Source organism: Wyeomyia smithii, chromosome 1, assembly GCF_029784165.1.
Source record: "Wyeomyia smithii strain HCP4-BCI-WySm-NY-G18 chromosome 1, ASM2978416v1, whole genome shotgun sequence".
Lineage (NCBI taxonomy): Eukaryota > Metazoa > Arthropoda > Insecta > Diptera > Culicidae > Wyeomyia > Wyeomyia smithii.
This window is the reverse complement of record NC_073694.1, coordinates 36,277,387-36,305,181: the sequence shown is the minus strand read 5'-3', so window position 1 is coordinate 36,305,181 and position 27,795 is coordinate 36,277,387. Positions and strand designations below refer to the sequence as shown.

The 27,795-nt window shown below is 39.4% G+C and overlaps 2 protein-coding genes across 3 annotated transcripts; one reads left to right on the top strand and one right to left on the bottom strand.

Moving 5' to 3' along the window:
• Positions 1-126: 126 nt before the first annotated feature.
• Positions 127-3,898, top strand: LOC129716824 (uncharacterized). The gene is made up of 4 exons (XM_055666659.1): positions 127-301; positions 385-449; positions 590-865; positions 926-3,898. Exons 1-4 carry the CDS (start codon positions 262-264, stop codon positions 3,788-3,790), a joined length of 3,246 nt encoding a protein of 1,081 aa, XP_055522634.1. The 5' UTR covers positions 127-261; the 3' UTR covers positions 3,791-3,898.
• Positions 3,842-16,762, bottom strand: LOC129716825 (protein twisted gastrulation). Of its 2 annotated transcripts, none has more exons than XM_055666660.1 (4): positions 16,663-16,762; positions 15,076-15,519; positions 4,504-4,645; positions 3,842-4,443 (listed from the first exon to the last, which is right to left on the bottom strand). In XM_055666660.1, the coding sequence occupies exons 2-4, from the start codon at positions 15,503-15,505 to the stop codon at positions 4,251-4,253; spliced, it is 765 nt and encodes a 254-aa protein (XP_055522635.1). In that variant the 5' UTR covers positions 15,506-15,519; positions 16,663-16,762; the 3' UTR covers positions 3,842-4,250. The 2 variants fall into 2 exon arrangements, with proteins under 2 accessions (XP_055522635.1, XP_055522636.1); XM_055666661.1 differs by lacking the exon at positions 16,663-16,762 and adding an exon at positions 16,084-16,603.
• Between the last annotated feature and the right edge of the window lie 11,033 nt (positions 16,763-27,795).

Here is a 27,795-nt window from a genome sequence, read left to right as displayed (position 1 = left end):
CTCTGAAGTCCCCAATGCCATTGAAAAGAGAATCCACGACCGCTCGACTCTTCTCTCTTTCGACTTAAAATAGACTTAAGTCATTTTAATCAATAAACTCACACGGCATTCAGTTTGCGTTCTCTCCTTGTACTCGAAACAAGAAAAAACCATTTCATGCGGCATTTCACTTATCATTCCTATGGCTGTGCAGCAGATTTCTACATTGAAACTATCAAATTTAATTGATATCTGTAGCTAGTTACTATCAGGGGCATCAAGATGAATCATACAGAACCGGGGATCCCCACGGCGAACGCCGGTAAGTTAGTTTTCGATTTTCTGTTGATGCGTATGCGTCGAAGTATTCATTCGGTTGCTTACATTAATTTATTCAATCTACAGAAGCAACGTTTCTGGTGATGAATGAAACTCGCAGCAGTAAACGACTAGCGAGAAAAGAACTTCAGGTGAGCAAATTCAACAACCATCCAGCCGTGTGGTACAACATATCGAAACACTTTTAGTGTTATCTTTTTTGATAGCGCAATATTTATTTGTTCGGCCACTCACGGTTGTCAACCAGTCATTATTGTCATGTATTTTGTAGTTATCAATCCACGAATGCTTCCAACAAGCCTTGGACGGATCAATTGATAATGGTTTGGAAAAATTTCGCTCCGTACTGGAGGATCCGAGGATCGAAGTGCTTAGGAATCTAATCGAAGAGATGAAGTACTGGGACACTCAAACTACCATTCCGGAGCCAAAAACCTTCTTGTTTAATTCTAAGCTACAGTCGATCTTGGATAAGATGCTGCAAGATACTATCAGGTACCAACCGTTCCTAGAGCAGTTTATAAATCGTTTCGATTGTGCGAATGAGGTAACGCAACCAAACCAACTACTCTAGTAAAACTAGTAACCCTTTCTACCCTTCAAACAGCGAGTTCACCCAAACTTGAACGTTCCACTGCACTACGCCGTTGAACAGTTGAACGTCAAGTTCATCGAATGGCTGCTAGAGCAGCCAGACTTAATCGTAAACTGCCGGAATAAACAGCGTAAGACAGCTCTCTTCCTGTTGTGTGAGCAGTATGACGCCCTCATGAACAGCCCTAAACTCAAGAAAAGATCATCACAGGCTAGGGCAATAGCTCCACAAGCCCAAGACATCCGGAAGGTCATATTGATGCTACTGAAGAAAAAGGCCGACTTCAACATCTGCAGTGATCGACTACTGTTGCCATTTGAGCTCCTGTTGCGGAACAAGTCGGAAGAGAACAAACGATTTCTGAAGGAGTGCGTGGAACATTTCAACAGTGCCATTGTGATTAGTAAAACCAACGAGTTGAAAAAACGAGTCGTCTGCTTCTACCTAAACGCGGTGCCGGAATGTGTGACTATAGAACTGTTAGAAATTTATTTGCGTTTTGGAGAGGAAGATAACTTCGCCCAGCAATTGGAGAGACTAGACATTCGAGCAGAGGATGTTTCCAACATTATAAAGTATCTGTTACATATCGCAGTTGAACTTGATTTGGAGAAAAGCGTTAAAAAGATGGTGGAATATGCGGGAAAGAAGATTTTCCAAATAGTGAAGCCAGCTAAAAACCCTCGAACTAGAGTTTGCTTTCCTGATAACGATGAGGAAGACGTTAAGGGATCTCAACTGCAATATCGAATTGAGTTGAAAGGTCTGTTGAAAAAAGCCTGCGAAAAAGGGAATGTTAACACATTGAGCCTTCTGTTAAGCAACATAACCGACAGACTTCTTATCAACGATGATCCGCTTCTAGTTATCACTTTGAATCGAGCAAACGAACTACGCAATCGTTATGAAGAGAGAGCAAGAGTGCTGCAGTGTGCTGACCTACTTTCTAGGGACCAAAAAATTCACCTCACTCGAACCGACAACAATGGTAACACCGGCCTTCATAGTGCCTTGAAGTTCGGTTTCACCGATATTGCTCTAGAGTTATTGCAGCAAAAGTACGCCTTTCTAGGCGCTCGCAACAAGGACGGTCTGACGCCCCTACATTATGCACGCTACGATTTTTGGAAAATGTATTTTGACCAGTGTGTAACAATTGACGTTAAACGATCGTACTACGATCGAAACGAGATCCGATTTAATTTGAACGGTTTCGATCCGTACATCTTTAAGAAACGAACCGATAAAAACAATAACCCTAAGGATCGCAATAAGCCAAACTTGTGGCGAATCGTGGAAAAAGCTTCTGTATCAAACATGATGCAAAAACAGGAACCTACATTCGTTACTGAGATGGATCCAATCAAAATCATCGCTAAATCAAAAGATCTCAAGCCCTTACTTATTCATCCCGTTATCTACTCTTTCATCGTAGTGAAATGGCTCAGACTGACCAAATGGAGTTACCTCAATCTGCTCTGTACGCTACTCACCGTATGTAGTTTCAGCTTACACTCCCTGGACGCCTGCAATGGCGGCGATTACTCGATTCTTCTAACCATTTTCACCCTTATTGGTGCAATTTACATGATAGTTCGCGAAATTCTACAAGCCATGTTTCTCGGTCTCAACTATTTTTCCTCTTTGGAAAATTTTTTAGATATGGCCACTATTATATCAATGCTCATCGTTCTCTCCGAAGGCTGTAACTCAATTCTATCGTCCCTAACCATCGTTGCATTTGCCATGCAGCTCACCGTTCTCATTGGATCTCTTCCCTTCAACAGCCTGTCGACCTACATGTACATGTTCAAGACCGTGTCAGTTAACTTCCTAAAAAGTTTTCTTCTTTTCATCCCACTACTAGCTGCCTTTACATTGAGCTTCTTTCTCTCGTATAACGATCAAACATTCGCAGGCCCGACTAAGGCCAATGCATCCGATGACGATAACAGTTTCAATCAATTCAAAACGTTCTCAAGCGCGGCCCTGAAAACGCTGGTCATGACCACCGGCGAATACGAAGCGGCTGCCGTAGACTTCAGCGGAGGTAAAATGTTTCTTTTTGTACTGTTCATCTTCTTCGCACCGATAGTTATTCTCAACCTGATAAACGGCTTGGCCGTCAGCGACATCACCGCCATCAAACAGGAATCTGAACTGATCAGCATCAGCAAGAAAGTTTTGATTCTCGAACGGTACGAACGTGGCTTGCGAAACCTACCGTTCGATTTCATCCGGAAGTGGTTTCCAAGCCCTTTTTTTGAAAACCACTCGTACGTGATAGCAGTGAAACCGAAGGAATTCCGGAAGATTGTAGTGCAGCGCATTGCCAAACCAGAAGGTGGCTTCAGTAAACTTCCCAAGGGTGAGTGGGTGGTAGTTCCGAATCTGCCCTGCCGGTGGTTTGTACGAGGAACCGAGGGATACTACGTAAACCTAAAGCTTTTGAAATTTCCCTTGTTTTCGACGCTCGATGAACACATTATGGACGAAGCACTGCGAATCGCTGACCAGAGCATTATAGTGAAAGAAATCGTGGACAGCCGAAGATTCGAAATGACACCAGTAGCGAATGAGACGCTGGAAACAGAAGTGAAATTCCAAGAGCTCAAGATGGAGATGGCAAAAATTACTCGGCTTTTGAATAAGCTTGTAACGGAAAAAAGTTTCTCCAAGAGAATAAAATCCAGGGAAACCTCCCAAACTGATCTAGCCGGATTTGCGGTACCGGGAAGTCTAGTTCGTAGAAGAGTTTTAAGGAGAAAAAATGTACGAGAGAGAAACGATGGCTCAGAATCACAACCAGAATTGTTAAGAACGGTGCATGTTGTGGGTGCAGCAAAAAAATTTAAAAAATATCGGAAAACTAAATGATACCGAAGTGTAATCCGAATCTATACTCCACTTGTTTCCAGTTCAAAAACATTACAATACATAGTTAAAATTTTATTGTACATAAAATTCTTAAATATTAGTAGTTAAGTGATGTAATTTCTTGTTCGATTTTTTCCCTGCACAAAAAGTTATAAATAATGATAGATTTTATTTGTAAATACAAAACGTCACAAAAGCCGCCTAATTGCCTTCGCATTAAATACTGTCGAATTTTCCCCCGTTCGAAGACGAACCTTTTTTTGTTTTGATTCAAGTACATTACTCAAGTACATTTGGAATACTTCGTTTGTGTTCAATACAACTCTTCTGTCCAATCTATACACTTCAAAGCACAACCGCTAGCTAGTTTTAAGGCACATTTCACCGGAACCCATCAGTTTCATACACCAACCAACAACGCACTGGCAACCATCATCAAGATCCACCATGCCGAAATCATTCAGATGTTGGTGGACTCAACACCACCATTATCCAGCGGTCCAACCCCGTCCCCATAGTCCAGCTCGTCCTCATTGGGTATGTCGTCCAAATCCTGGTCCTTGTTCTCCGGACAATCCCGGCAACGAGAGTTGTTGATACCGTAGTTGATGCACATCTGACCGACGCATTCGCAGCATCCATCGTGGAACCACCTGTGAAGTGGTGGTTAAATATTAATAAAGCGAAACGGAACTGCCACAAGCGACACAAACCGATAGCTAGAGGATCCCATGGTGCCACAACTTTCCTTGCACTTGTTCCAGGACATACACTGCGCCATGTAGGCCACGGTGCAGTTGACGGTTATCTTTGTCGGATCCTCGAAACGTGGCTTCAGGTCGTTGTCACTGGAGTCTGGAAATGTTAAGCATAGAAAATATTTTACATTTTTACCACAACTCATTTGTGTATCCAAAAGCAAAAAAGATCGATATCGAAATTAATAAAGTTTAATTGCCCAAATAGGAAGATCTAAACCTGGTTGACTTGTAGTCAGGCCCGGATTTGAGGGGGGAGGCAAAGAGGGCAAATGCCCCGGGCCTCCCGATTCAAGGAGCCCCCCTAGTCCTGAGGCGACCTTTTTTTTGCTCGCCTCACAAACAAATTTGCCCCGGGCCCCCCGCCGTCTAAATCCGGCCCTGCTTGTAGTTGCAACAAAATAGCAAGACATGCTACACTGCACGTGAAACAATGGACATTTTGAGGAATTAATTATCCAATGAGTTTGTTTTCTTAGATTAAAGAACTGTTTGAGAGAATTGTTCTGAACAAGATAGTGTCACATATCCATGACAAATAAATTTCTGAAGATGTACTGTTTGGACAACGCCATTCCAAATAACTAGAAGTTTGAATTTCACTTAACAAACGAACTTAGAAGCTAGCATAAGGTTAGATTTCCACAAAACTTTCTTACCGAACAGCAAAACACCTTGGAAGAAGTTTTCATTCAAATTTCATTCTCAATAAAATACCGTCAATATTTGGAAGCAGCTTAAAAGTTCATGAATTCCTTTCCATCGACACCATGAAGTTCACATGAAGTTCGTGGCCATCCACATTCCACGTGGATTTTTGACGATTATGATTCCCCCACTCCTCCCTAAGCTCTCTAAGCCGGCCTCTTAGCATATCCCAAGACGTTGGTCATTTCGATAACGCCATACGGCATATCTACCGAAAAGTTTTAAATTTCATCGATTTTAATTTTTAAAACAAATGACAAATGCTAAAAGGTAAAAAAAAATTGAAAAGTTCCAATGCTTACCTAATTAGTTTTCAGTAGGACATTTTGGAACAAATCCACTGAAAAAATCAACCTTTTTCGATTACTCTGCCGACAAAACTGCATGTCTTTTTTCTGAACGTAGAAGTTTGAAACAAGTTCCGCGTCAGAATTTTCTGAACTTTCGAGTTCGAATAAAGTTTTGTATGTATTTTTTCTGAACATTCAAGTTAAATAAGATGCCCCAGCTATGAACATGAAAGATATAAACAACAAAAATATCAGCATATCGATGCAAACCTCATAGTGCAGAAGCGGACTAGTGGTATGGATCCAGGTTTCAAAGGTTAGACTTCAAACCGGAAAAGTTAAAAATTATAACTTTTTAACTATTCCTGTGGATTTTGGCGCCCCTAGTGAAGATAACTTTCTTGAGTTTTTTTATAAGCCAACGTAGAAGCGACGAAGCCGGGGAGCAATTACTGCGCGCTAAACTGTCGTGAAAATTTACAGAAAAGGTTAAATAGCTATAATCTTTTAATGGCAACTATTTTGAGCTTTGGGGTAACATTGTTTTCGCTTCTGTCAACCAGTGTAATTTGCCATTATTCTTCCAATCTAGATTTCTGGGTCGCGTTAAGTTTGGGAAAGGTAGAATTAAAAAAAATTCATTTTTTTTAATATTGAGTTCATTCAAATTCTCTTCACGAGATGAACAACCCTCTACATAGCGACTTTACCAAACCTAATTTAAACTTCTAGTTCGATTAAGAGACTGCATTATATGCCACTCGGAGTTGAATCATCAAATGGGAAGGTACCGTCAGTTACTAGAAAATTGAGCTGAACAGAATTCTATTCAGGATCCTTCATTTGACTTATTAGGCTAAGAGATCTTTTTTTATCGGATTATTTGCTTAGGATGGGCATTTCTAAACTCATCAATTGCTCAGACTCACTAATATTCCATTGGAGCTACTCTTCTAGACACAGAAACACTGAACTTTCAGTTTCCCAATTTCCGAAATCAAATTTAAAAATAAAATACTCAAGAGTCGCCACTTTCCTAGTGCTAAACTGAGAGGGGGTATGGGATACGTGAATATTCTACGAGAGGGGGGTAGGTGGCCCACGTGAACATGGACACGATATTCCAAAAATATATAATCTGCTAAAAAATATAATGGCCTAAAAAAGATCTGCAGACATTCTGGTTGCTTTTTAAAGATTGTTCAGACATGTTGAGAACCTTGAGCTTGAGCTTGAACGACCGCACATTTCGTGATCGATCTGAGCTAGTGAAGTTGCACAAGGAACCACTATATGGCTACTTGGGATTAGTTTGCCATCTTCAGTGTACAACGATTCAGTATCTACCGGTTTGTAAAAATCGATAACAGCGCCAACCACTTCCTTACGATCATTAAGGATGTTGTAAGAAAAGAAGTGTAACAGCCCTTGTTGTTGAAGACCGAGTTTACTTCTGCATCTCCACGACTGCCACGAAGAGGAAGGGTTGTATCACCGTGGTAAGTGACGGAATTAATCAGTGTTACGCGCGAAGTTAACTCATTACAAAGACGAACGATGAGTACCTCTCTTGTATAACATCGCGAACTTTTGTGAGCGGCGTGCCCCAAGACCATCCATTCCTAGAAGCATCCAAGTGTTTAAAAATCCGGCAATTAGCAATCACGATTTTCCTCCAGCAAGCAAACGCACCTGGGTAGACGCGGTTCTTTGAAAAGTATACATTTCTTGGCTGTCAGATTAATCACGATATTTTTTGGCCGAACGAAACCTACTCCGATTTGCGATGCGCTTATATAAAAGCAACGAGCGAGCAATCTTCGGCTAAACGGAACCGAGGCCGAGTTTATATCTGCATCTCCTCGACTGCGTTTTTATTATTTCGTTACCTTTCTTGTCAAACGACGCGATCCTATGCGAACGACGCACGTGGAAAAACTATCCGCCTCCCGGGTCCTTCAGGCATGTTGAGAACCTTTCAAGAACTTCAAGTTAAATGAGATGAATTTCTTGTTTTTTTTTTCTACTTAAAAAGTTAACGCTAATTTGAAATCATTTTTCGTAAACTTTGTTCTAACTCTTTGACATACTTATCCATGAAATCACTGTAAGCCAAATTTGAAATCAACTTTTTTCTTTCATTTGAAAGCGTCCTGTAATGATTAGGCTGAATTTAGGGTGAAACGTTAAGCCGAAAACGAGCCGACTTCGAATTTTCAAAGGCACACAAATCGGAAAAAAGATAGCCCTGTCGAAGCATATTTTCATGTTTGCCGTTTGAACTTGAATCATATCCTATTTTGGATTTTTCCTCGCGTATGAATTGTTTTATTAATTTGAACCAAATTTAAAATCATTGTTTTTATTTTTGTTTTTTTTTTATCAAGCATTTTTGGTTAATGTAGAATACTTAGTTTGCTTTATTCGATTTTTGAAGGATTTTTTATAATTTAAGACGAATTTTTCTTTCACACCATTTTAAACTGAATTTGGAACTCTTTGTTTTTATTCTTTCAAGCCTTTTGAAGTGTTTTCAGATATTTTAAACTAGCAACATTTACTAGAGTTTTTATGCATTTTAAATTAATTTTTATACAGTTTGCTCTTGAGTTTGGTATTTATTCTGATTTATAGTTGCTTTTTTAAGCTATTGGATGCTAATTTGAGATCAATTTTTGAACTGTTTTTGTAATATTGGATTTTTGTTTCAATTTGCAATTAATTTCTTTTGAGGTGTTTTCCCTTTTTTCATTTTTTAGGCATTTTAACTGAATCATGTTTCTAGTCGTTCTGTCTTCTGTCTTCTAGAGTTATGTTTATGATTTTTTATTTTTATGCTAATAAAGCCGCCTTTGGAACCTTTTTTCATCTTTGGTTCGTTTTCCCAATCCTCTAAAGTGCTTTCAGTTATTTCGGGGTGCATTTTTGATTATTTTGTTTCAGGTTTTTCAGCTTTTAGGAGCGCTTCAGGTAAATTTGGTTTATTTTTCTATATCTTTTCTGCTTTCTTTAGTTGTTTTGAAATTATTTGAGGCTTATTGAAAATCAATTAATAGCATACTCTAGTCCACCTTTTAAACCATTTCATTCGGTTTTTTAGTTATTCCTGTTCTTGACACCACTTCCAGCAAGATTTAGTCCACTTCTGCTTTGGTTTATGTTTCCCTTAATTTGCAAAAATTTCAAATTGATTTCTGACCGTTTTGTTTATTGACGTAGGACTACGTCTTTGTTTTCTATACTAGATTACATTTTGTGAAATTGAAAATGAAACTGGCAAATGTTGCGTCAGATTTCAAACGATTTTAGCAAGCGAACGACTTAATGCATCTTAGTCATTTATATGTCGGTGGATAGATAAAATGTGTAACAATTGTTTGATATAATGTTCAACATTGTTGCTTTACTGCTTAATGGTGAAAAAAGGTGAAAAGTTCCAAGGTCAAGCTTTCCCATACATTTCCCTCGCTATTGGCTTGCTTCCCGAGCACGAATAACAATAGCATGGACGGAATAAACTCCACTGCCTACATATTTTGATTCAACAAAGTGTTTTGGTTTGTTTGTCTTTCTCTAAGTTGCGTGGCCACGCCCTAATGGCAAAAATCTACTCTGAACTCGATACAAAAGACTGCGTGTAGAAAATTCAGCTTCAGTCTAGTTTGTCACACAATAGCGAGTAGAATATATCTGTTAGAGGTACGCGACATTGTGAAACGAGAGCTGCATACGAGTCATATTCCAGGCCCTGCGGAACATGTTACCTTTATTTTGCATACGGCAGAAACAGTTACCATCGTACGCTGCAGAATATTTAGCTGGCACAGCTACTGGAGGGCACAGCGGAGAGCAAACTTTATTATGCGCGGTCAAGCAAAATATTCAATGCTACCGATGGTGCGATCATCGGCGTTCTGTAGCACGAATTTCTAACTGAAAATTATGGAATCGATTCTTTTCAGAGCTATTGATGCTTGAAGATAAGAGTTATGAGAATTTTCGCAACTACTACTAGTGTAAAATTTTCATGTATTCATGCATCGTTAGTTTTACAATAACATTATTATGTTTATAGGTCAAGATTGCCGCGGTTTAAGCGATTAATTATTTAAATAAAAAGATTAAATGGTAAACGTTGAACTAATCGTGAGCGGTACTGTGAGCAGTCAGACGTCAATGAGCTGCAGCTAGTCGTCATCAGGTGACAAACGCATAAAAAAACACCCACTGGGGCTGGGACGAAAAATCTGTTGGGACTGAAGCGATATTGCGACCTTAATTAGAGAAAATGAAGAGCTAGTAAACTGCAGAAGCCTAAAACTGTTAAAGTTCGAGAAGTTGAAAACGTGAAGTAATCGAATCAGGAAAGATAGACTGATCGATCAGGTTCGTAGCTTCAAACAACCAGCCTCCAGCCGACGGCCAAACACCATTTTGCAATTCCCCCCAATTATACCCTTGCTGAGCGGGGAGAAAAAAGGAAGGAGACGGCGGACTTCAAAAAAGGGGCCACGAAAACGGAAGTAGGAAAGAGACGAGGTAGGAAACAGGCAATAAGGAAGTGGAAGTGCCGATGTGAATGAAGAAAGTTGTTGAGACGAATTTTAAGTGTTTAATTAACCAACCCCTTCATCTGCCCAACACCCAAGTGCGTTAGCCGACCCTGAGGCGGTGTAGAGGGGATTTCCAGCATTGCTGACTCCACCGGCTTGCTAGTTACAGCTTGAATTAATGCACTTATATTTGTGGGAAGTGCTTCAGGATGGCTCCAACAGAATTCGGAGTTTTTCTGGTTTCCTGAGTTTTAAAAGAAATTTTAATTTTTTAGACTAAATTAAGATCTTTTTTTTGTTCAGAAAAGCTTCGAACCGGTTAGAAAAAATCAAAAACTGCTTTCATTTTTCATTTTCCTTGAATTTTTGTGTGGGAAATGTGCTTTAAGTCACTTAAATTTATATTCAGAATTATTTTCTTTTCGACCTCACCAGTATTTTAAGATTGTTTTTCTTTGTAGGTATGCTTTCTTTCTACCTTCCAGAGACGTTTCACTGCTTGCACTTGATGCTCCGTAAAACACTTGCAAATGCTCCGCGGAGTTTATAATAAAAATCAAAACCATCCGAAAAACAGCCTTTTTTCGGTCAGCTTTCCAAATCGGCGGAATTCCTTTTTTAAATCAAATTTTTCAAAATTAAACATCAAAATATACCTCCTTTCTTGAATCAATGAGAGAAACTTCTGCTCGCTCTTGCCTTTGAAAAGTGCAGCAGGGACCCCATCTTTTTCAGCTGTTTTGTGGCTTTTTAGCTGTTTACAAACTTTCTCGACCTCATTCAAGCTTGGCGCATGCACAGCTTGCATCTTCTTTATTTTTTCTGTGTTTTTGAGGTTTTCAGCCTGCGGCTGGTTCACCTCATCAATAGCTCTTCCTTTTTCGCCGTTCAATCTCAAAATGTTGTCATCGGTTAACAAGTTTACTTCTGTGTCGTTGCACATGGCAGGGATTGGTTTAGTCCTTCCCTTGACCATTTCATGAAACCTAATGTGGTGCCTGCAGAACCACGCCCCATTTCCACAAGATATCTTTCCCATTACTCGCGTTTCTTGCGTTTATGGAGTCTCATTCGGCCACTACGTCTCTCTCATCTGGCTTGTCACACAGTTTGTTACTATCATCGTACGTGAATGGGCTTGGTATGGACGTTCCGCTTCGAACCACGTGTTGCGCATGATTCCTGGGTCGTGCCTAACGCCTCTCGTTCAGATCTCCGGTTCACTAATCCATTTGTCAACCTTCCGAGTGTACTGAAGAGCAACCTTATCAGCTAGCAACCGCTGAATGTCCAACCGTATCCTTCATGAAGATCTCTCGCCAGCCGGGCGCGAATTTATACTTTCGCGAAATGGTGACATATCGATGACGTCTACGAAATGCCATTCGTCAACCAGAATATGGGCGGTTTGAGAGAAGATTTCACATCCTGCGATGTGTGTTTCCGGATACCTCTACGTGTAAAATATGTGCTCCAGATGGCAATTTTGCTGACTGCGACGAAGCTCACCAACCTCTTCCTCACTGGTAGTATTGAGGCTGTGTCTACCAATAAATGGACGGAAGAACTGTTCCCGTCCAACTTATACTTGTATCTTTACATTATGTTTTGGGCACTCTTTGCATGTTGATCGACGAGCTCATTGGTCAAACAGTAATTGAAGAATCCTCGCCTCGTTCGCTTTGGTTTGAAAAAGTGCTCCGCCGAGTAAAAAATCTGGAAACTCCTGTCCTAATATAAGGTAAATGGAGCAGAAAATTGTGAATCTTGCAATATTAAATGAAGGCGCAGCTTATTGCTTTGGAAGTGAAGTAGCAGCTGAACTAAAAAGTTAGATGCTTCGTGTCAAAGAACAACTTGTAGAGTAGACTTCAATGTTTAATTTAGTTAACAAAAAAACTATGTTTAGCACACATTTCAGGGAGCAAATTGCAGTTTAGTTCCTAAAAAAAACATTTGATTACACATTTGTTTCTTTCGAAGCGTCTCTTATTCTCTCTAACTCGACGTTTTCAAGCCACTATTGATAACAAAATTTTCTCAGTTTCCCAAGACAACCAACAGAATTGAGCTAGCTATCATATTTCCTATGCTAGACCTCGTTAGAGGCAAACATAACCGAAAACTTAAAAAAATGAATAACGGTTAAAAAAGTGTAGTTAAATTTTGGCCATATGTACATATAAGGATTTTTATTTTTCATCAACAGATTTTAAGTCAGCTCCATAACACACGGCGTGTAGGATAGGACTGGCACCAAGGCTAACTAAGTGTTGTGCGCGTTCCGTCTCAACGTAAAATTATAGTAATAAAGGGTGTTTTCCGCCGAGTAATAATTGACTAATTAGTGAAACTGCGAAGTTCGGGTTCCCCTTTTATATAGAAAAGTGAAGAGAAGAATCAACGGTCCGCTCTAGGCAGGATAAGTATTGTTATATTTTCGAAGTTTCTTGTTTGTTCTACGATCACTAAAACTAGCCACAAAACTCATCGACCAAGAAGTGAAATTAGATACGCTCGCAGCGCCACCGCCGTTCGCTGGCGGGTAAACGAACTAACTGCCATGGCAAAGTTGGGCAGATTCGTACACTGAAAACGAAATAAATTTTTATTTCATACTCAACGAGATGCTTAGATGCATAGCAGAAGGAAGGAAGAAGGAGAAGTTGGTAAGATCGTTCTGAAATATATTAGAGGAGTTCATACGATCAAGTATTATTAAATACGCGCCACTAATGCAAATTAGTATGAAAGTGTGAATACAGTCAGGTTTTTTTACGCGGATTTTTGAATTAACGCGGTTTTTTCTACGCGATACCACGCTAATTCAAAAAAATTTTCACGAATTTCCGAATTAATGTGGGTTGGAACCAGAAACGTTTAAATGTTTATCTAGTAAAAGACTTAGTCCAAAAAATACTCTCCGCCCACCGAAAGATCCGGAATAACCGTCAAAGAGGACATCTTTAAATACTGGTTCGAGAGCGTCTAGGGTTTTTTTTTCTAAAGCCCTTCTTGCTGGACTACTTTACGCGGATTTTTAAAAAAAAACGTGTTTTTTTTACGCGGATTTTTGAATTAGCGCGTTTTTTACGCGGATTTTCGAATTAACGCGGTTTTTTTACGCGTTTTTTTTTACGAGGTACGTATCCCCCGCGTAAAAAACCTGACTGTACAATGTTATATCCAATAGGTATAACAACGTATTCATGCGGGGCTGAGTTTTTATGAAAGCGACCTCGGAATGTACGAGTATTACCAGGCATTCTTGAAATGGGTCGTTGGATGAACATTAGAGCTGTCACCTTTCATCTCCAGGGCTAAAAATATTTGCACCTATATATTATGTAATGTATTAAAAATCAAAATATAAATCAAAATATATATAGTTTCAAACTGCTATCGTACTTGTAGTACTTTTCTTACAAAATTAACTAACAAATTTCAAGTGAAGTTGAAAATTTGCGTGAAGAAGTTTAAAAAATTAGATTTACGCTCAAATAACTCACATATTTTAATGGAGTTAGTACAAACCTGTATATATTTCGAAAACTCCATTTTTCCCCTTTCCAAAACGGCTAAAACATTCAAAATCAGTTGAAAAACTAATGAATTGAAAATTATTTTCATGCGCTGAGGTCAAAATACCGGCATTTTGACCATAACTTCAAGTTTTGGGGGTGTTTGGAAAATTTCTAGTATGAGCGAAAGTTGCACTCGACTAACTTACAACCTTCACTGTGTCACTTCTAAAATTCTTGCATTTTCATTTTCATTTGTAGCACCGTAGTATCCTCTCGGTAGTTAGACGCTTTGCTGTCAGAATACTTTTTAATGAAAAAAAAAGTTGTTCGAAAGCCCGCGATTGATGATTTTCCGGAGGGTCCCAAATGAAAGGTAAAAAGTTATATTTTCGAATAGTGAAGATTTTGGCGATGCCCATTTATTTTTTTAAATAAAGTTGTTCTACGATACACGCCGTGTAACACCCTGTATAAGAGCATTTGCAAATCCTAAGATTTTTTTACTGGTTTGAAGAGAAGTCGACCAACATGAGCTCAACATTACAGTTCATTTTTAACACTTCTAGCAATATTCGAAATCATTATTGTTTTTACAGAAAAATTTAGAATCAAGTTCTGCTTTACACTTTTCTGGTGTCCATTGGTGTGTCGTAGCCCTTTCAGGCAAAATTTTCGAAGAATTTTTTTCATTTATGGCTTTTCTAGTCAAAGTGGTTCTAGACTAATTTTGAAATTATTTTTGATATTCTTATCACTTAAACAAACCACAGGAACAAACGTTTTTCAACTTTTTGTTGTTGAAAATGTGCATGCAGTTCACGATTATCCACCAGAGTTAAGGACGAATGACCGTTTGGGGTTAATGTCCCTTAAAAAGAAATCAATCAATCAACCACCAGAGAGGAAGAGGAGATCCAAAACGATGATATTTCTTTCCACGTGGATTGTGGACGGCCCCTGAACTGATCGAATTCAGCAGTTTGTCAACTAGTTCTCAAAATCTGATAGATTTCCGATTACAGAAGCTGTTCCACAAGGTTCAGTCTTAGGTCCGGTCCTGTACAACATATTTTTTCCAATCTTTTTGATTACCTCCAGGGTGCACAAAATTGTTGCTTCCAGTGACGCAATCATTTCCATAAAAAAAAAAAACAAAGTCTTCGTGGCATATGCAGTCGATTGCAGAGAAGCTTAGACATTCTATCTTCCTATTTACAAAAGTCAAAATTCCTCCCTATGCTTCTTAAACTCATTTGATCATCTTTCCCCATAAGCCTAGAGATTCTTCTCAAACCAAACAATAATCATATTTTCGAAATGGTTTTTTTAACTTATTCCGATATGGTTAAGTACGTGAGTCTTATTTATGATAAAAATTATTATATAGTACCGGGATAACAGATGTTGTAATCTACTTTTTTTATCATAGTCGGTAAAAAAAATTCTACTTACGCATTAGATACTTCATGCCTCTCTCGGCATTTGGTCCGTACAGTGCCGCATCGAAATCGATCGGAAAAGTGAAAATCCTCCATCGTTCCTCCGGATCGTCATCGGATGTGAGTACGTTGAACAAATTCGGAAATCCCTCCAGCTCCTCCACGTGGGACTGCTTGCTTAGTTCGTTGGTTGTCTCGTTCGGTTTCGGACACATCTCCAAACAGCTGCAACACTCGGTGTACAGATAGCTCAAGCACTCGGAGCATTCCTTACAACAGGAGCAGTTTTTCATGTCACATTTGCAGCTTTGTGTTAGCATACATTTGGACACGATACTAGCGCAGACCATTTCATTGCAGGAGTAGGCAAATTGGGCTAAGCATAGAAGTCCCAGTGCCGTACCCACTGTCACGAGCAGAATTTTTCTACTTTCCAGTTTCATTTTTCGTTGGTAATCTGCAATTCAATTACTCTAGTTAGAACTGCCTATTTCTATGATTTTCTTTAAAAAGAAGATCAAATCAAGATCAATGTCTAACAATTTGTATCCATCACAAAAATAATTCATTAGAAAACAGCCGTCAAATTGTCTAGCAAATTAAATGGAAGACAATTTTTCACTTAATTTCGATACGCTCATCCAAGAAATTCACTTCCCACTTCTGCGTGGATAATTAGAATGTAAACAAATCCGCTTGCGCATTTTAGTCGAATAAGTGGATAAGAGCGGCCCAGAAATAACACAGAAGATCGATAAACAACCCGTCACAAATACAGAAGCACATGCGCACGAGGATAGGATGGGAGCCATTCCACGCTGCTTCGCGAATTGTCCCGGACCGATCGTTTACGACTGAGTTGCGGAATTTGTACGTTTGTCCAAATCCACAATACAAAATTATAAAAATTCAATATCTCACGAAATGCAACAACAATATTATTTTTCGATGTGTATTCTTTTCAAATTTAATAAAAAAAATGTTTTGTCATATTGCATGAAATTACTCTAAAGGGTAATACCTTTATTTCCATAAACCAAGTGAAGAAGGTTTACTGGAAAAATTCGTGCTCATCGCAGCAAAAACCATACAACAATTTGCCATATCTTGAACTGTTTCAAGCTCCATTTAGCTTATATCTTGTTCTAATTATGGTTTAAAAAACAACCGAAAAAATATACAGTTTCTTCCTATGTTTCCTGTTGATTTATCCATGATTTCCGCTATCGATGATCCGAAGTTTTTCTTCCCTCTGGTATTGGTGTTAGCTGAACCATCAAGTTATGATCGTCGTCTATCAGAATTCGATCGCCGCTACCTGTGTGTAGGTAACTGCAATCACCCAACAGCCAACAACACCAACACACGCACCCATCCGTTTCAAGCACTCTCACGCGTACGCCAAGTCAAAAATTCCTTTCGATCCAGCAAAAAAGCAGCGCATCTGCACAAGATCAAAAACTGATCCTGGCCGCCCGAACCGGAAACGTACGAAACAATTCATACTCTGTATCGAAAACAAAAACGACGCAACACCAAATCACATCAAAACTCGTTCGATAAATGGTGTCCCCAAAACAAAATCACTTCCACTACACACCTTTCTAGAAAACTTCTCAACAAAGCTGCTTCTCAATGGAGAAGTGGAAAAACCTGACCTGTTCTCAGACACACTCGATCTTTACTGAAGAAAACTGAACTTGCCCTAGCAACGACGGCTGGCGATCGTCTCGATCGTCTCTGCAGCAGCTCTCACGCACGTAGTAACTCGGAGCGCAGATAAATCTCAAAGGTTGCATTTCATACTTTTTACCAGCTGTAATTTCTAGATTGTTTACCTATCGCTTACATTTGATTTTTTTTATGTTTATCTAAATGTTGTCTCAATTTCAAGAAGCATAAACTTATTGAGTTGAATAACAAAGCGTGTAATTCCATTTGATTTTCTTTTAATGATTCAAGATGAAAAAGCGGATAATCCTCAGCTGTGGTTTCCAACGATAAACGATAATTTATCTTCACAAGTCGTCAAAAGGATGCCGTCACGCCGATACTCCCATAGATCAGTTCTCACTTGGCGCAAACGCAGTGGCACTCAGAGCCGGTTTTCATTGATTAAAGTCCACTCTCCTCGCTCAGCTGTACAATCGCACGAGAGAAGACTCACGCTCTTACTCGCGCTCTTCGCATTTTGTCATTCAATTATGGGCACTTCACGCTAGGACTCTCTCACACACGTGCTCAACGAAAACGCGAAACATGCCGCGAGACGCCACCGATTCAGGAAGAGATACCTACGTTCTAGGAAGTCTGAGTGAAATGGAATTTTGGGACAGGAAACCACGGGCGGTCTACCTGAGGACAGCGTTGCTAGGTGGTAGGTACAGGTAAGCTTCGATATAGCGTACATTTCAATTTTCAAGTTATACCGAAGCAACTCTTATCAAAATTAACATTACGTTTGTTGTTTGTTTGATTCTCTTTTTTCCTCTTGGAAAATCTGCGTCAAGTTATTGTGGTTTTGAGCCCTTAAAGAAACGAATAATATTTTTTGTTATTTCGCAATTTGATTCCTTACCACAGTTTTAAGCAGTAAGTTAGGAATATGACAAGATCTAGTATATTGTTTTCAGACTCTTATTTTATGATCGCTGAGCGTTCTCTCTTGAGCTCGTAAAACCGTTTCAATTCCAACGTTACCGAGTGACTGATATTGAATGTCGTACTGAGATGGTTTTAAAATGTTATTGTAGTTTTTTTGAATACCTAACGCCAGGGGTATGTACATCTAATTATACCTACAGTAAATAGCAAAGAAAACTCAAAGCTTAGACTAAGGCTACTACCAGAAGCTAAGCTCATGGTCGCACTTCAATTTTATCAGAAAAATATTTTTCATCAGTTATTAGCAAATTTCTTCACTCATCAGTTTTATATTTTCATTTTCAATGATTTACATGATTCTTTTTTTACTGATTTGACTTAATTTTCACCCATAATTTATAATGCACGCATTATATAAACGTCAGGAAAAGGGTAATTGTACCGAAAAAAAATCGCTTTTTACCACGATGGCAAAGAAGTACCTTTCCTTACCGTAATAGTCGTTAGAGATGCAAAGGTGAACTCGGTCTCTGACAACAACTGTTGTTACACTCATTTCTTCTTTCCTTTGGCCGACCTTAAGGACGTAGCCGGCGTCGTTATCGATCTATACAAAGCAGAAGCTACTGAATTGTTGTGCATTAAAGATGGTAAACTAATCTCAAATTAAGCCAGTGGTTCGAAGAAACATTTTTGTTACTACGATGAAGTTGCTAAGATACAAGCAACAACTAAAGTTGCATCGCTGCTTCAAAAAATTTCACAGCAACAACGTAATTCGTGGTTTGATTTGTTGTTTAAACGTGTAAACGACATTTGAAAACCTAACCTTCACTGAATAGATCTAGTGGGTGAAGCATATAAGTTGCCAACGTGATGCTTGCGAGATACACAAAACAAACACACAACAATACTTCTAAAAGTTGCTGTCATGTTCTCAAGCTATGTAACAGTAACTTTTGTTCGCTCGTTTGCCTTATATTTGTTTTTGAGATGAGGTTTTTGCTGCCTTGTAACTTTTGGATACTTGGATTAGAAGTCGTCCAAACAGTGAGGGTTTCTAAAATGAAATGAAATAAATTGCTTTGAATTTTATTAGCACGCTGAATTAAAGAAGCAAAATTTAAAACTGAGAATGAGCGTGAGCATGATAAGGGAAGTAAAACTAAAAACTGGGCCATACACTTGCAAGTGTTTCTACAGCGAATGATGTAAATAGTAAAAACGAGAAAACTGAATAAAAATTTATAACTGGAGTTGAATCCTCATTAAATTTCTGGAAATATTCAAAGATAAATCGCTAAACAGACAATCTTTTTCCATTCTGATCATTTGCATTTTCGTTGCTGAAATATGACCATGCAGCATTTACCATGTTGTTATCAAATTCCACGCATAAGCTCATACACATTACTGTTTCATTCTTGAAATTTGTGTTGAAACAACGAAACTGTTGCAGTTGGTTCTGCCCCTTGCGCTTTTTTTGTCATTGTATAAGAAACTGAAATGTAGCGGCAACTTAGTTTCGCATAAGAATTTGTTGCTTGGGATATTTCTCGGTATAAAGGGTGTTACGATCAAAAACTGGTCAACTTGAACTTTACGTATTTTTCTTCATTGAGGACTGAAAAAATCTATACAGATATAAAATGTAAAGATGTGTGCGTGTACCGTCATGTCTAAAAGGCGAGTGTCTACTGTTTCATTTTGACAATTGCTCTTCAGTTGTGAAAACTGGTATCGAAGCGAAAGAAGCTACGCGCTAAAATTTTACTCGGGCGTTGCAAAAATCAAAACAACTTACACGCCAAGTTTGCGAAAAAGGTGAATGTGGGTAAATCAACTGTCACCATCGAAATAAAAGTCGACAACCAGGAAGACTGGATTAAAGGGAAATTAAAAGCCAGAGGCCACAAAAATTACGAAAAGAGTGGCTAACTGTTTCAGGCAGAACTCCATCTTTTCGTCCGAAATGTTGCATAACTGGAAGTGTCATCTACAACACTACAACCATGAATCTAGTTAATAAACAACTCGGACTGTAGACCACAAGAAGGCGGTGGCTCCGAATAGTGACGATAAGCAAAACACATCGGACAGAGTTCTATCGCAGAAGCTGTCTATGTAGAAGCTGCTTCCTGGACAGGAATCTTTTACGGCAGCCGAAGGAAGAAGAGTTTCTCAAACACATTAAACACAAGCCAAAGTTCTCGAAGAAATATCGCGTGTTTCATGCCATCTGTTCCTGTGCCTTGAAGAGCAATAAATACATCGCTTCTGGAACCATAAAAAACTGCCTAGTGGTTCTGAAGGACATCAAACCTCCCGACAAAGCTCCGCGCAATATAAAAATATTGGGTCACTGTCAAGCGGGACCTCATGAATAAAGGCATTTGTCAGCGAGATGTAAATGACCAACAAAACCTTACGAAACTTCAAGAAGTCAAACGGAAGGCCCGGTAATTCAAATCCGCTATAAAGAAAGCGCACTAATGCACTTAACGGTGTGACACTAGTGTTCGACATCGGAACGAAAACATTGGGTCCGCGTTCCGGTCCGGTCCGGTAAAAAATCGGAACCAGCACGTTCCGGTCCGATTTGGGTCCGGTCCGATTGGCTTCGTTCCGGTTCCGGTCCGGAGACCGGTCCGAAGACCGGGAACAAAAGTTGCCAGTTTTTTCGAGAGCGTTATTTAAGTGGAAAAATTATCATAAAGACTTTTATGCATGTTGGAACTAAATCAGAACAGTACAAACTAAATTTGGCAATTTGTTTTTCTATTTTTTAATTATTTTTTTTTTCTAATTGAAAAATTTGGAGTGTAGTAACTTTTTGTTTGGCTGGTTCTACAATTTTCTTAGTTTTGGAACATTTATTTGAGCTATTATTTTGGTAAAAGTAGCTGCCAGATTCTTTTCCTACTTAGTTTGTTTCTGCGTGATGTGACGGCGTCCCGTCCCGAAGAAAATTGGTGCATTCAATTAGGCAAAAACTCAGAACAAGTTGTGCGAGTCTATCAGTTGCAGGGCCAGCGGTTCATGTGGGTATTTTGGGTACTAGTACTCACTCGGAAAATATCCCTGTGGGTACTTATTTCTGTGCGTGTTGGCTCCTAGATAAAAAATAATATAGTTACCGCTCGTGGCAATTTTGTAGTCTTATAGATTTAATTCATTTTGTATTTTGCACCAACCTGAATAATTTTCATTTTCACCATTTTTTGATAGTTAATTAGGGTTCCAATGGAAAGCGACATTTCGGATTTCATTTACGATAAAGTTCTAAAGTTTGGTTTGGTTTTCATGTAAAAATTTTCCATGATAAATTTTAGCTTAATCGGACTTCGGGAAGTAGAGCCACAAAGCGGTCGAAGTTTCAGTTTTTTGATCGATGGAAAAAAATGTTTCAGCTGGGAGTGTCTTTTGTGTGTTCTGGTGCAGCTTGAGTCTTCTTAAAAAAAAGTGATTTCGAAAACTTCGAGAGCTATTCTTGTGCATTTTTTCGTTGGTCAAGACTTTGTAAGACTTTCACGACTGTAAGTGAAACCTTATCAGAAGTCCGATCAAGCTTAAGTTTTGCATGGAGATTTTTTCGAGAGAACAAAATGCTCATAAAATGCCGATTTTTGCACGGGTTTACCGTTACACGCACTGACGAAACTACTCATGCAACATCAATCATAATAACCCATGAATCAGTAGAAAAAATTGGCTCGAACTCTATCCGTGATGGTGAGAACAGTGAAACTACTCAGTTCAGAAGTGTGCGTGCTCAAAAAACGTTACTCCGCCGTGTCAAAAACGGACATCGTACGGAAAAGGGACACTGGTTATGCTTGTTCCGGTACCTACAACATCTTGGCACTGTTGGACTACAATCAGAGCATCACGAAAAGTGGCTACAGCGCTGCGTATGCTTGATCGGAAGGTCGGCGCAACCGGCCAGACAGTGAAAAAGTACATGGCGATTATGGACATACATGTCAGGAGCCGATAGTCCCGTCCATTGTTCTAGGAACTGCTGGCAATGAGGCAGGGGCAGCGGCTGAATAAGATGGTTCAGTCAATTTTTCGGCGAATCGCGACGTGATGGTGGTGGTCGACGCTGAGACCTTTCTTATCTTGGATGGCAACGACTGGCAGGGCACTTCGTATTTTACTTCCCCCACGAAGGAAGTGAGCTGAGGTGAAGTTCATTTCACACATCAAGTTGCCAAAGAAGGCGAGGTGAAGTTCATTTCACGCACCAAGTTGCTGACAATCAGCGAGAAGCTCCGTACTGGCCGTGAACGGGGAAATTTAAAGTACACAGTGCCATGGGAAACTCATTAAAATCAATTATCTGTCTTGGTTTTTTTCTATCACCATCTGAAAAGAGTCCATTTTTTAATGCAAACATTACTATTTAGGGTTTGCAGTATTCCCGGAAATTGGTTTCCCGGGAAACGGGAATGAAAAATTTCATTTCCCGGGAACCGGGAATGGAAAAAAATCTAGCAAAAATAAGATTTCATATAAAGTTTATCAATTGAAGGTATCAAAAAATCGTTCACGATATCATTAATTTGCATGAAAAACAATTTAAAAACAAAACTTATTCAAGTTCACATCGGAAATTCACGATCGATTTTTGTTGCAAATATAAGCAGAAAAGTAGGTTTTCATGTCGTCGAACAATCGCTTCATATCCGCTGACAATTTTCCGTCCAGCCCGAATAGTGTTGTTTCCTCTGTAAAACTTTGCTCAAATTCGCTGAATCACCGCTGCTGTTTGATATCTAAAAAACTTTTAAATCACCGATTCCAGCTCTTGTTACATTTCATTAGAAAGTGTCCAATACTTTCAGTTTGTTGAAGATTAAGCTGACTGTTAGGCAGGCATTAAACAAGGAAAATATTTACTATATTTGGTACTGTATTTTTTGGGCAAAACATGTCTTCGGCCTAATATATATGCTATATTATTACACTATAGCAAATATTTGCTCAAAACTCTATTTGTTTTAACGTAGAAAATCCTGTTCGCTTATTTTTTATCGATCATATTTTTGCTATACCATTACCCGATGCATTATTTTCAAAATATAAACCGCGTAGCAAATCTATTTTTCATTGGCAGAACAATGTTTCCAATATATTTGACAAATTATTGAAGCAATTAATTTGATATTACACGGCAAGTAAATGTTGACCGTCATTTCAAGCAAATATTTCGTGTAATATCCACTCGAAAGCTGCTATACACTTAGTATCGCGTTAGATCGGATATTTAGTTTTATTGCAATATTGTATGGGAAACTATGTTAAATCTAACGAAATTTTCCGAAGAACTCTGGAATCCCAGGATTCTGAGAACAAATATTTCTATTCCCAGGATCCGGGAATCCCAAGAAAAGGCAATTCCCGGGAAACCGATGCCGGGATTGCAAACCCTATTACTACTGAACGAAATTCGAAAATCTGTTTTCTCTTATACATTTCATTTCATTATATATTTCATCAACAATAGGGTTGATGCACTGTCGATTTTTCGTAAAATTATGCTCAGGTCAGGTCACTCATGAACCTTCCCTATTGCTTACTACTCACTCGGGAAAATAATGTGACACCGGCTCTGATCAGTTGTTCACTAGTTTCGAAGTGATAGAAGGATGATAGAATTAAGCATATATTACAGGTTAAAAAGGCGAGCTAGGCAATATGGGTTGACTTTTATTAAAAGCAGCCAAGAAAATCAAATAGAATGAACAACGAAAATGTCCGGAGTCCGGAAAGCATTACCCGGTCCGTTCCGAAGTCCGGATGGCTCCGTTCCGGTCCGGTCCGGAAAATAATCGGACTTTGAAGGTTCCGGACCGGATCGGACTTTTACCGGACCCTACCCGGTCCAATGTCGAACACTATGTGACACTCGGTCCATGGCAGCTTGTCTCCAGTTTCTTAAGCATCCGACACCAGTGTGGCAGCGAAAATGGTCATGTGGTGACCGACGAATGGTCGGCGACCATGTACATTTTCTTTATTGACCTAAAAAATGATCTGAGTAAAATTTCAGCGCAATCGGACATGAGTATGCCAAAAAAAAGCACCGAAGGAAAGGTGGCTACACCGCTGCTTGCGTTTGGTAGGGAGGTTGGTGCAATAAGCCAAACATTGAAAAAGTACCTGGCGTACATGGATATACATGTCAAGAATCGGCAGTCCCGTCCACTCTGTCGGAGCCAGAGTCAAGTCGATTTTCCCGGCGAATCGCGACGTGTTGGCGATGATGGACGACTAGATCTATTTCACCCTGGATGGTAACGACTAGCAGGGCACTTCGTACGAAAAATGTGAGCTCCGAGGTGAAGTTCAGTTCGCACACCAATTTCCCCAAAAGGTGTACCCTGGCCTCCATACACCACCCTCATATATTCTGCCGAAAACTTTTGGAGGATCTTCTGCAGCGTGAAGATTGATTCCAATGTTTATCTCTCATCCACAAAACCAGATAGATAACTTCCCAAAAGCCTACGTACTAGCGTCAAGCGACGACGAAAAATCTGGAAGAGCAGTTTGTAATCTGCGTTGAGAATGGTGATCGCTCAGTAATTCTCACATTCCAACTTGTCGCTCTTTTTCCGCATTCCTTCTCGGTAGCTGTTCTGTATCCCAGGTCCTGACTATTAGCTGTTGCAGACAGGGAGCCAAATCTATCTGGAATCAGCTTTATCAGCTCCGCTGCAATTTAATCTTTTCCAGCTGATTTGTTGATCTTTAGCTGCTTGATCACATTCTTAACTTCACCTATCGTTAGGCTGACAAGATAAACGGTTTTTAACTGGACAGTACCATCTTCAACCTTTTTTAACAGTCCCGTATTTTTGCTATTTACCGTTTTTCGGCTACTCTGAAAAGCTTTTGAATTAGGCTAATGAACACGAACTCCATGACAGTTGCAAATCGTGGAGTTGGGTTGGGTTACAAAATGGAAAATAAGTTTCTATACTTCCAGAGGTTTGTTACGTTTTCATTACAAAAAATAGATCATATTGCCGACTTTTCATGGGTTTACCTTCACACGCACTGACGAAACTAACCATGCAGCATCAATTATAGTAGCGCATGAGTCAGCACAACAAAGTGACTGCTTTATCAGTTGAACTCTAACCGTGAAGGCGGAAACAGTAAAGCTACTCCGTTCAGGAGAGTGTGCGTTCAAAGAACGATACCCCGCCGCGTCGAAAACGGACATCGTGCGGCACTCCAAAGTATGCCAAAAAGGAAAACCGAGGGAAAACTGGCTACACCGCTGCTTGCGCTTTGCCGGGTGATTGGTGCAATCGGCCAAACAGTGAAAAAGTACCTGGCGAACATGGATATACATGTCAGGAATCAGCAGTCCCGTCCACTCTGTCGGAGCCAGAGTCAAGTCGGTTTTCCCGGCGAATCGCGACGTGGTGGTGATGATGAACGACTAGACCTATCTCACCCTGGATGGTAACGACTGGCAGGGCACTTCGTGTTTACTCCCCCCACGAAGAATGTGAGCTCCGAGGTGAAGCACATTTCCCCAAGAAGGTGCTGTGCTGCTGTGGCTGACAATCAACGCCTCGGACTGGCCGTGAACGTGGAAATTTCTAGCATGAGTTGCCTGCCGAAAGTTGCGTCGTTCATCAGGAAATACCATAAGGGTAAAGACGCGGTGTTCTGGCTGGATCTGGCGTCACTGCGCGAAGCGGCGATGTGTCACCCAAGTCGGCGAACGCGCCCAATGTCCCCCAGCTGCATCTCATCCAGAATTTCTGGACAAACTTCAAGCGTAAGATTTATTTCAACAATTTTATGACGAAAACAAAGGATAAACTTATAAATAAAACGAAGAAAGGACTCAAAAACATGCCTACACGCATATTTTCAGGCATGCTGCGTTGAGTTAAGCCACAGAAAGACGTCCAAGCAAGAACAAAATTGATCGAAAATTCTGTGTAAATTTTCAAAGAGAATTGCGTTATAAATCACTTGTATACTAGTGCCGCCTGGTGACCTTATCGCTACAATACTTATTTTTTCGCTGGTGTTTGAGTCTGGCGTCACTGGTAGCGCTATCTGGTTACGGATTGCTACTTTAAAAATCTCTACACAAGTTTGGAACTCAGCTTGGACGTCTGTCTGCGCTTAAGCTGAGAACCATAATAGTTGCAAGCCAAAATTTTGATCTTCCCTGTGATAAATTTCACGACCTTTATTTGATCAACAGCAAATTTCCTTGTGCAGAATGAGGAAGGTTCACCAAAGCAATCACTGCTTTGAATAATCATTTTTGTAATCTCTCTTCCCAAGTCCCCCGTTTATTGAACCAATTTACTTATGTTATATAATGTGGATATAGTAGAGAAAAGTCTAAAAAACTTATTTTAAGATACTACTTCCAACGAACATTTTATATCTTTTTTTTATTTCTCAATAAATTGGAGTCATGGCAACTTGATGTCTTTAGCAAACTTTATTGAAATTTCAAGTAGGGGAACTGCTCCATTATTCATCTCAGCCCATATATTCATCTCATACAACATGAAAACACAATTGAAAACAGGAAAAACGCTCTTTTTACTTAAACCAATCTGCTAATCCATGGAATGGATTCTTCTTAGTTCACTTTAGATTCCTCATAAAGTATAATCCTCAAAAACTCACTTGAAAGCAACTTAGTAATTTGATATTATACTCAGGCATCTGCACTCGAAAACTCATTTAATTCAATCGCCTACCTTAGAAAACAAAATCCGCGTATTGTTTTATACGGCTGCAACGGAACTCGTTCAGCAGCCAACCAAAGTTTTTTTCATCACTAGCGGACCACTTTTTATTTTAATCTCTAAACAAAATCACTCACTACATTAAGCATACTTTAATCTTTGAAATGTTCACCTCAAATTTCCTTAAAACAAGCTTGAATTGGCAGAAATATGTGAGTTAATTTTTTAAAAATAAATCCTAAATTTCAACTGTTTGTATTTTCATCTGTTTTTACTGCGTCGAAGAAAATCAAAAGTTGCCAAAACAGTTTCTGTTAATACGTAAAAATCATATTGAAAATGTTGAATTATTCCGACCTAATTGACATAAATCTACAGCACTGTTGTGGTTACCTAGGTTACCAATTTTGCACGTAAACAACTACAGCGGATATCTAGGTAACCTTCTACGAAGGGCTGCGGCTACGTTCATTCATGATAATGTGATTCATTCATGATTAACAGAGTGATAAATATGGGGGAGCCGTGAGATGAATAATTTAGCAGTGATTCAAGTTTTGAGATGGATATGGAAGCGTTGTACAAAAGGTTTGTTTTACAAAATCCAGGATAAATCTAGCTAATTTTACTTAATATACAATGCTGAACGATTCAATAAGAGTTTAGTTTATTTGTTCAATGATTCCGTGAAAATTTGGTGTTTAATCCGTGCATTCTTCGTGAATATCGGCTTAATGAGATGAATAATAGAGCAGTTCCCCTACTTCAACATTGTAGAACACATTTTTCCGCTATCGGTTGAAATAAAGAAAGTAATTTTTCTCAATACACTTTTACATACTAGAAGGCTAAAATGTACACAAACGTCACAAAATAATAAAATTCACTGTTTTCCGCTTTTAAACCTCTGTGCATTTGTCCCATTTTCCTTCCGAGAAAATCATATCAACCTACCTATCGTGAGGTTCGGTATGTCTCCCCCATCCAGCAAGATTCCTCCATTTTATCCCGACATACGACTATTTCAGCTCGCGACACAAAACTTGCCACTCGCGACACAAACTCTGACACTCCTCGGCGAACCAACCGTTACGTCGATTCCTCTCGAGGGACCCGATAGCACGCAATAACCGAGAAGTGAATTATTTGAAAACACATGTTGAAGAGGTATGAGAGTGTTTTATTGGCTTCATGTTCCCGTTATGTTTAATCTGGAACTTGTTTCGGAGCCTGTGAACCGACGCCGATAAAGTTCATGAGAATTTGAACGATCGGCAACCTTTCAAATGTAATCTGTTGCGTGTAAACTCGTTCACACATCTCCAAAATAAATAAATTGTAAGTCTTAATTTTATACGTCACCATGCATGACAAACATCGACAAAAAGCCA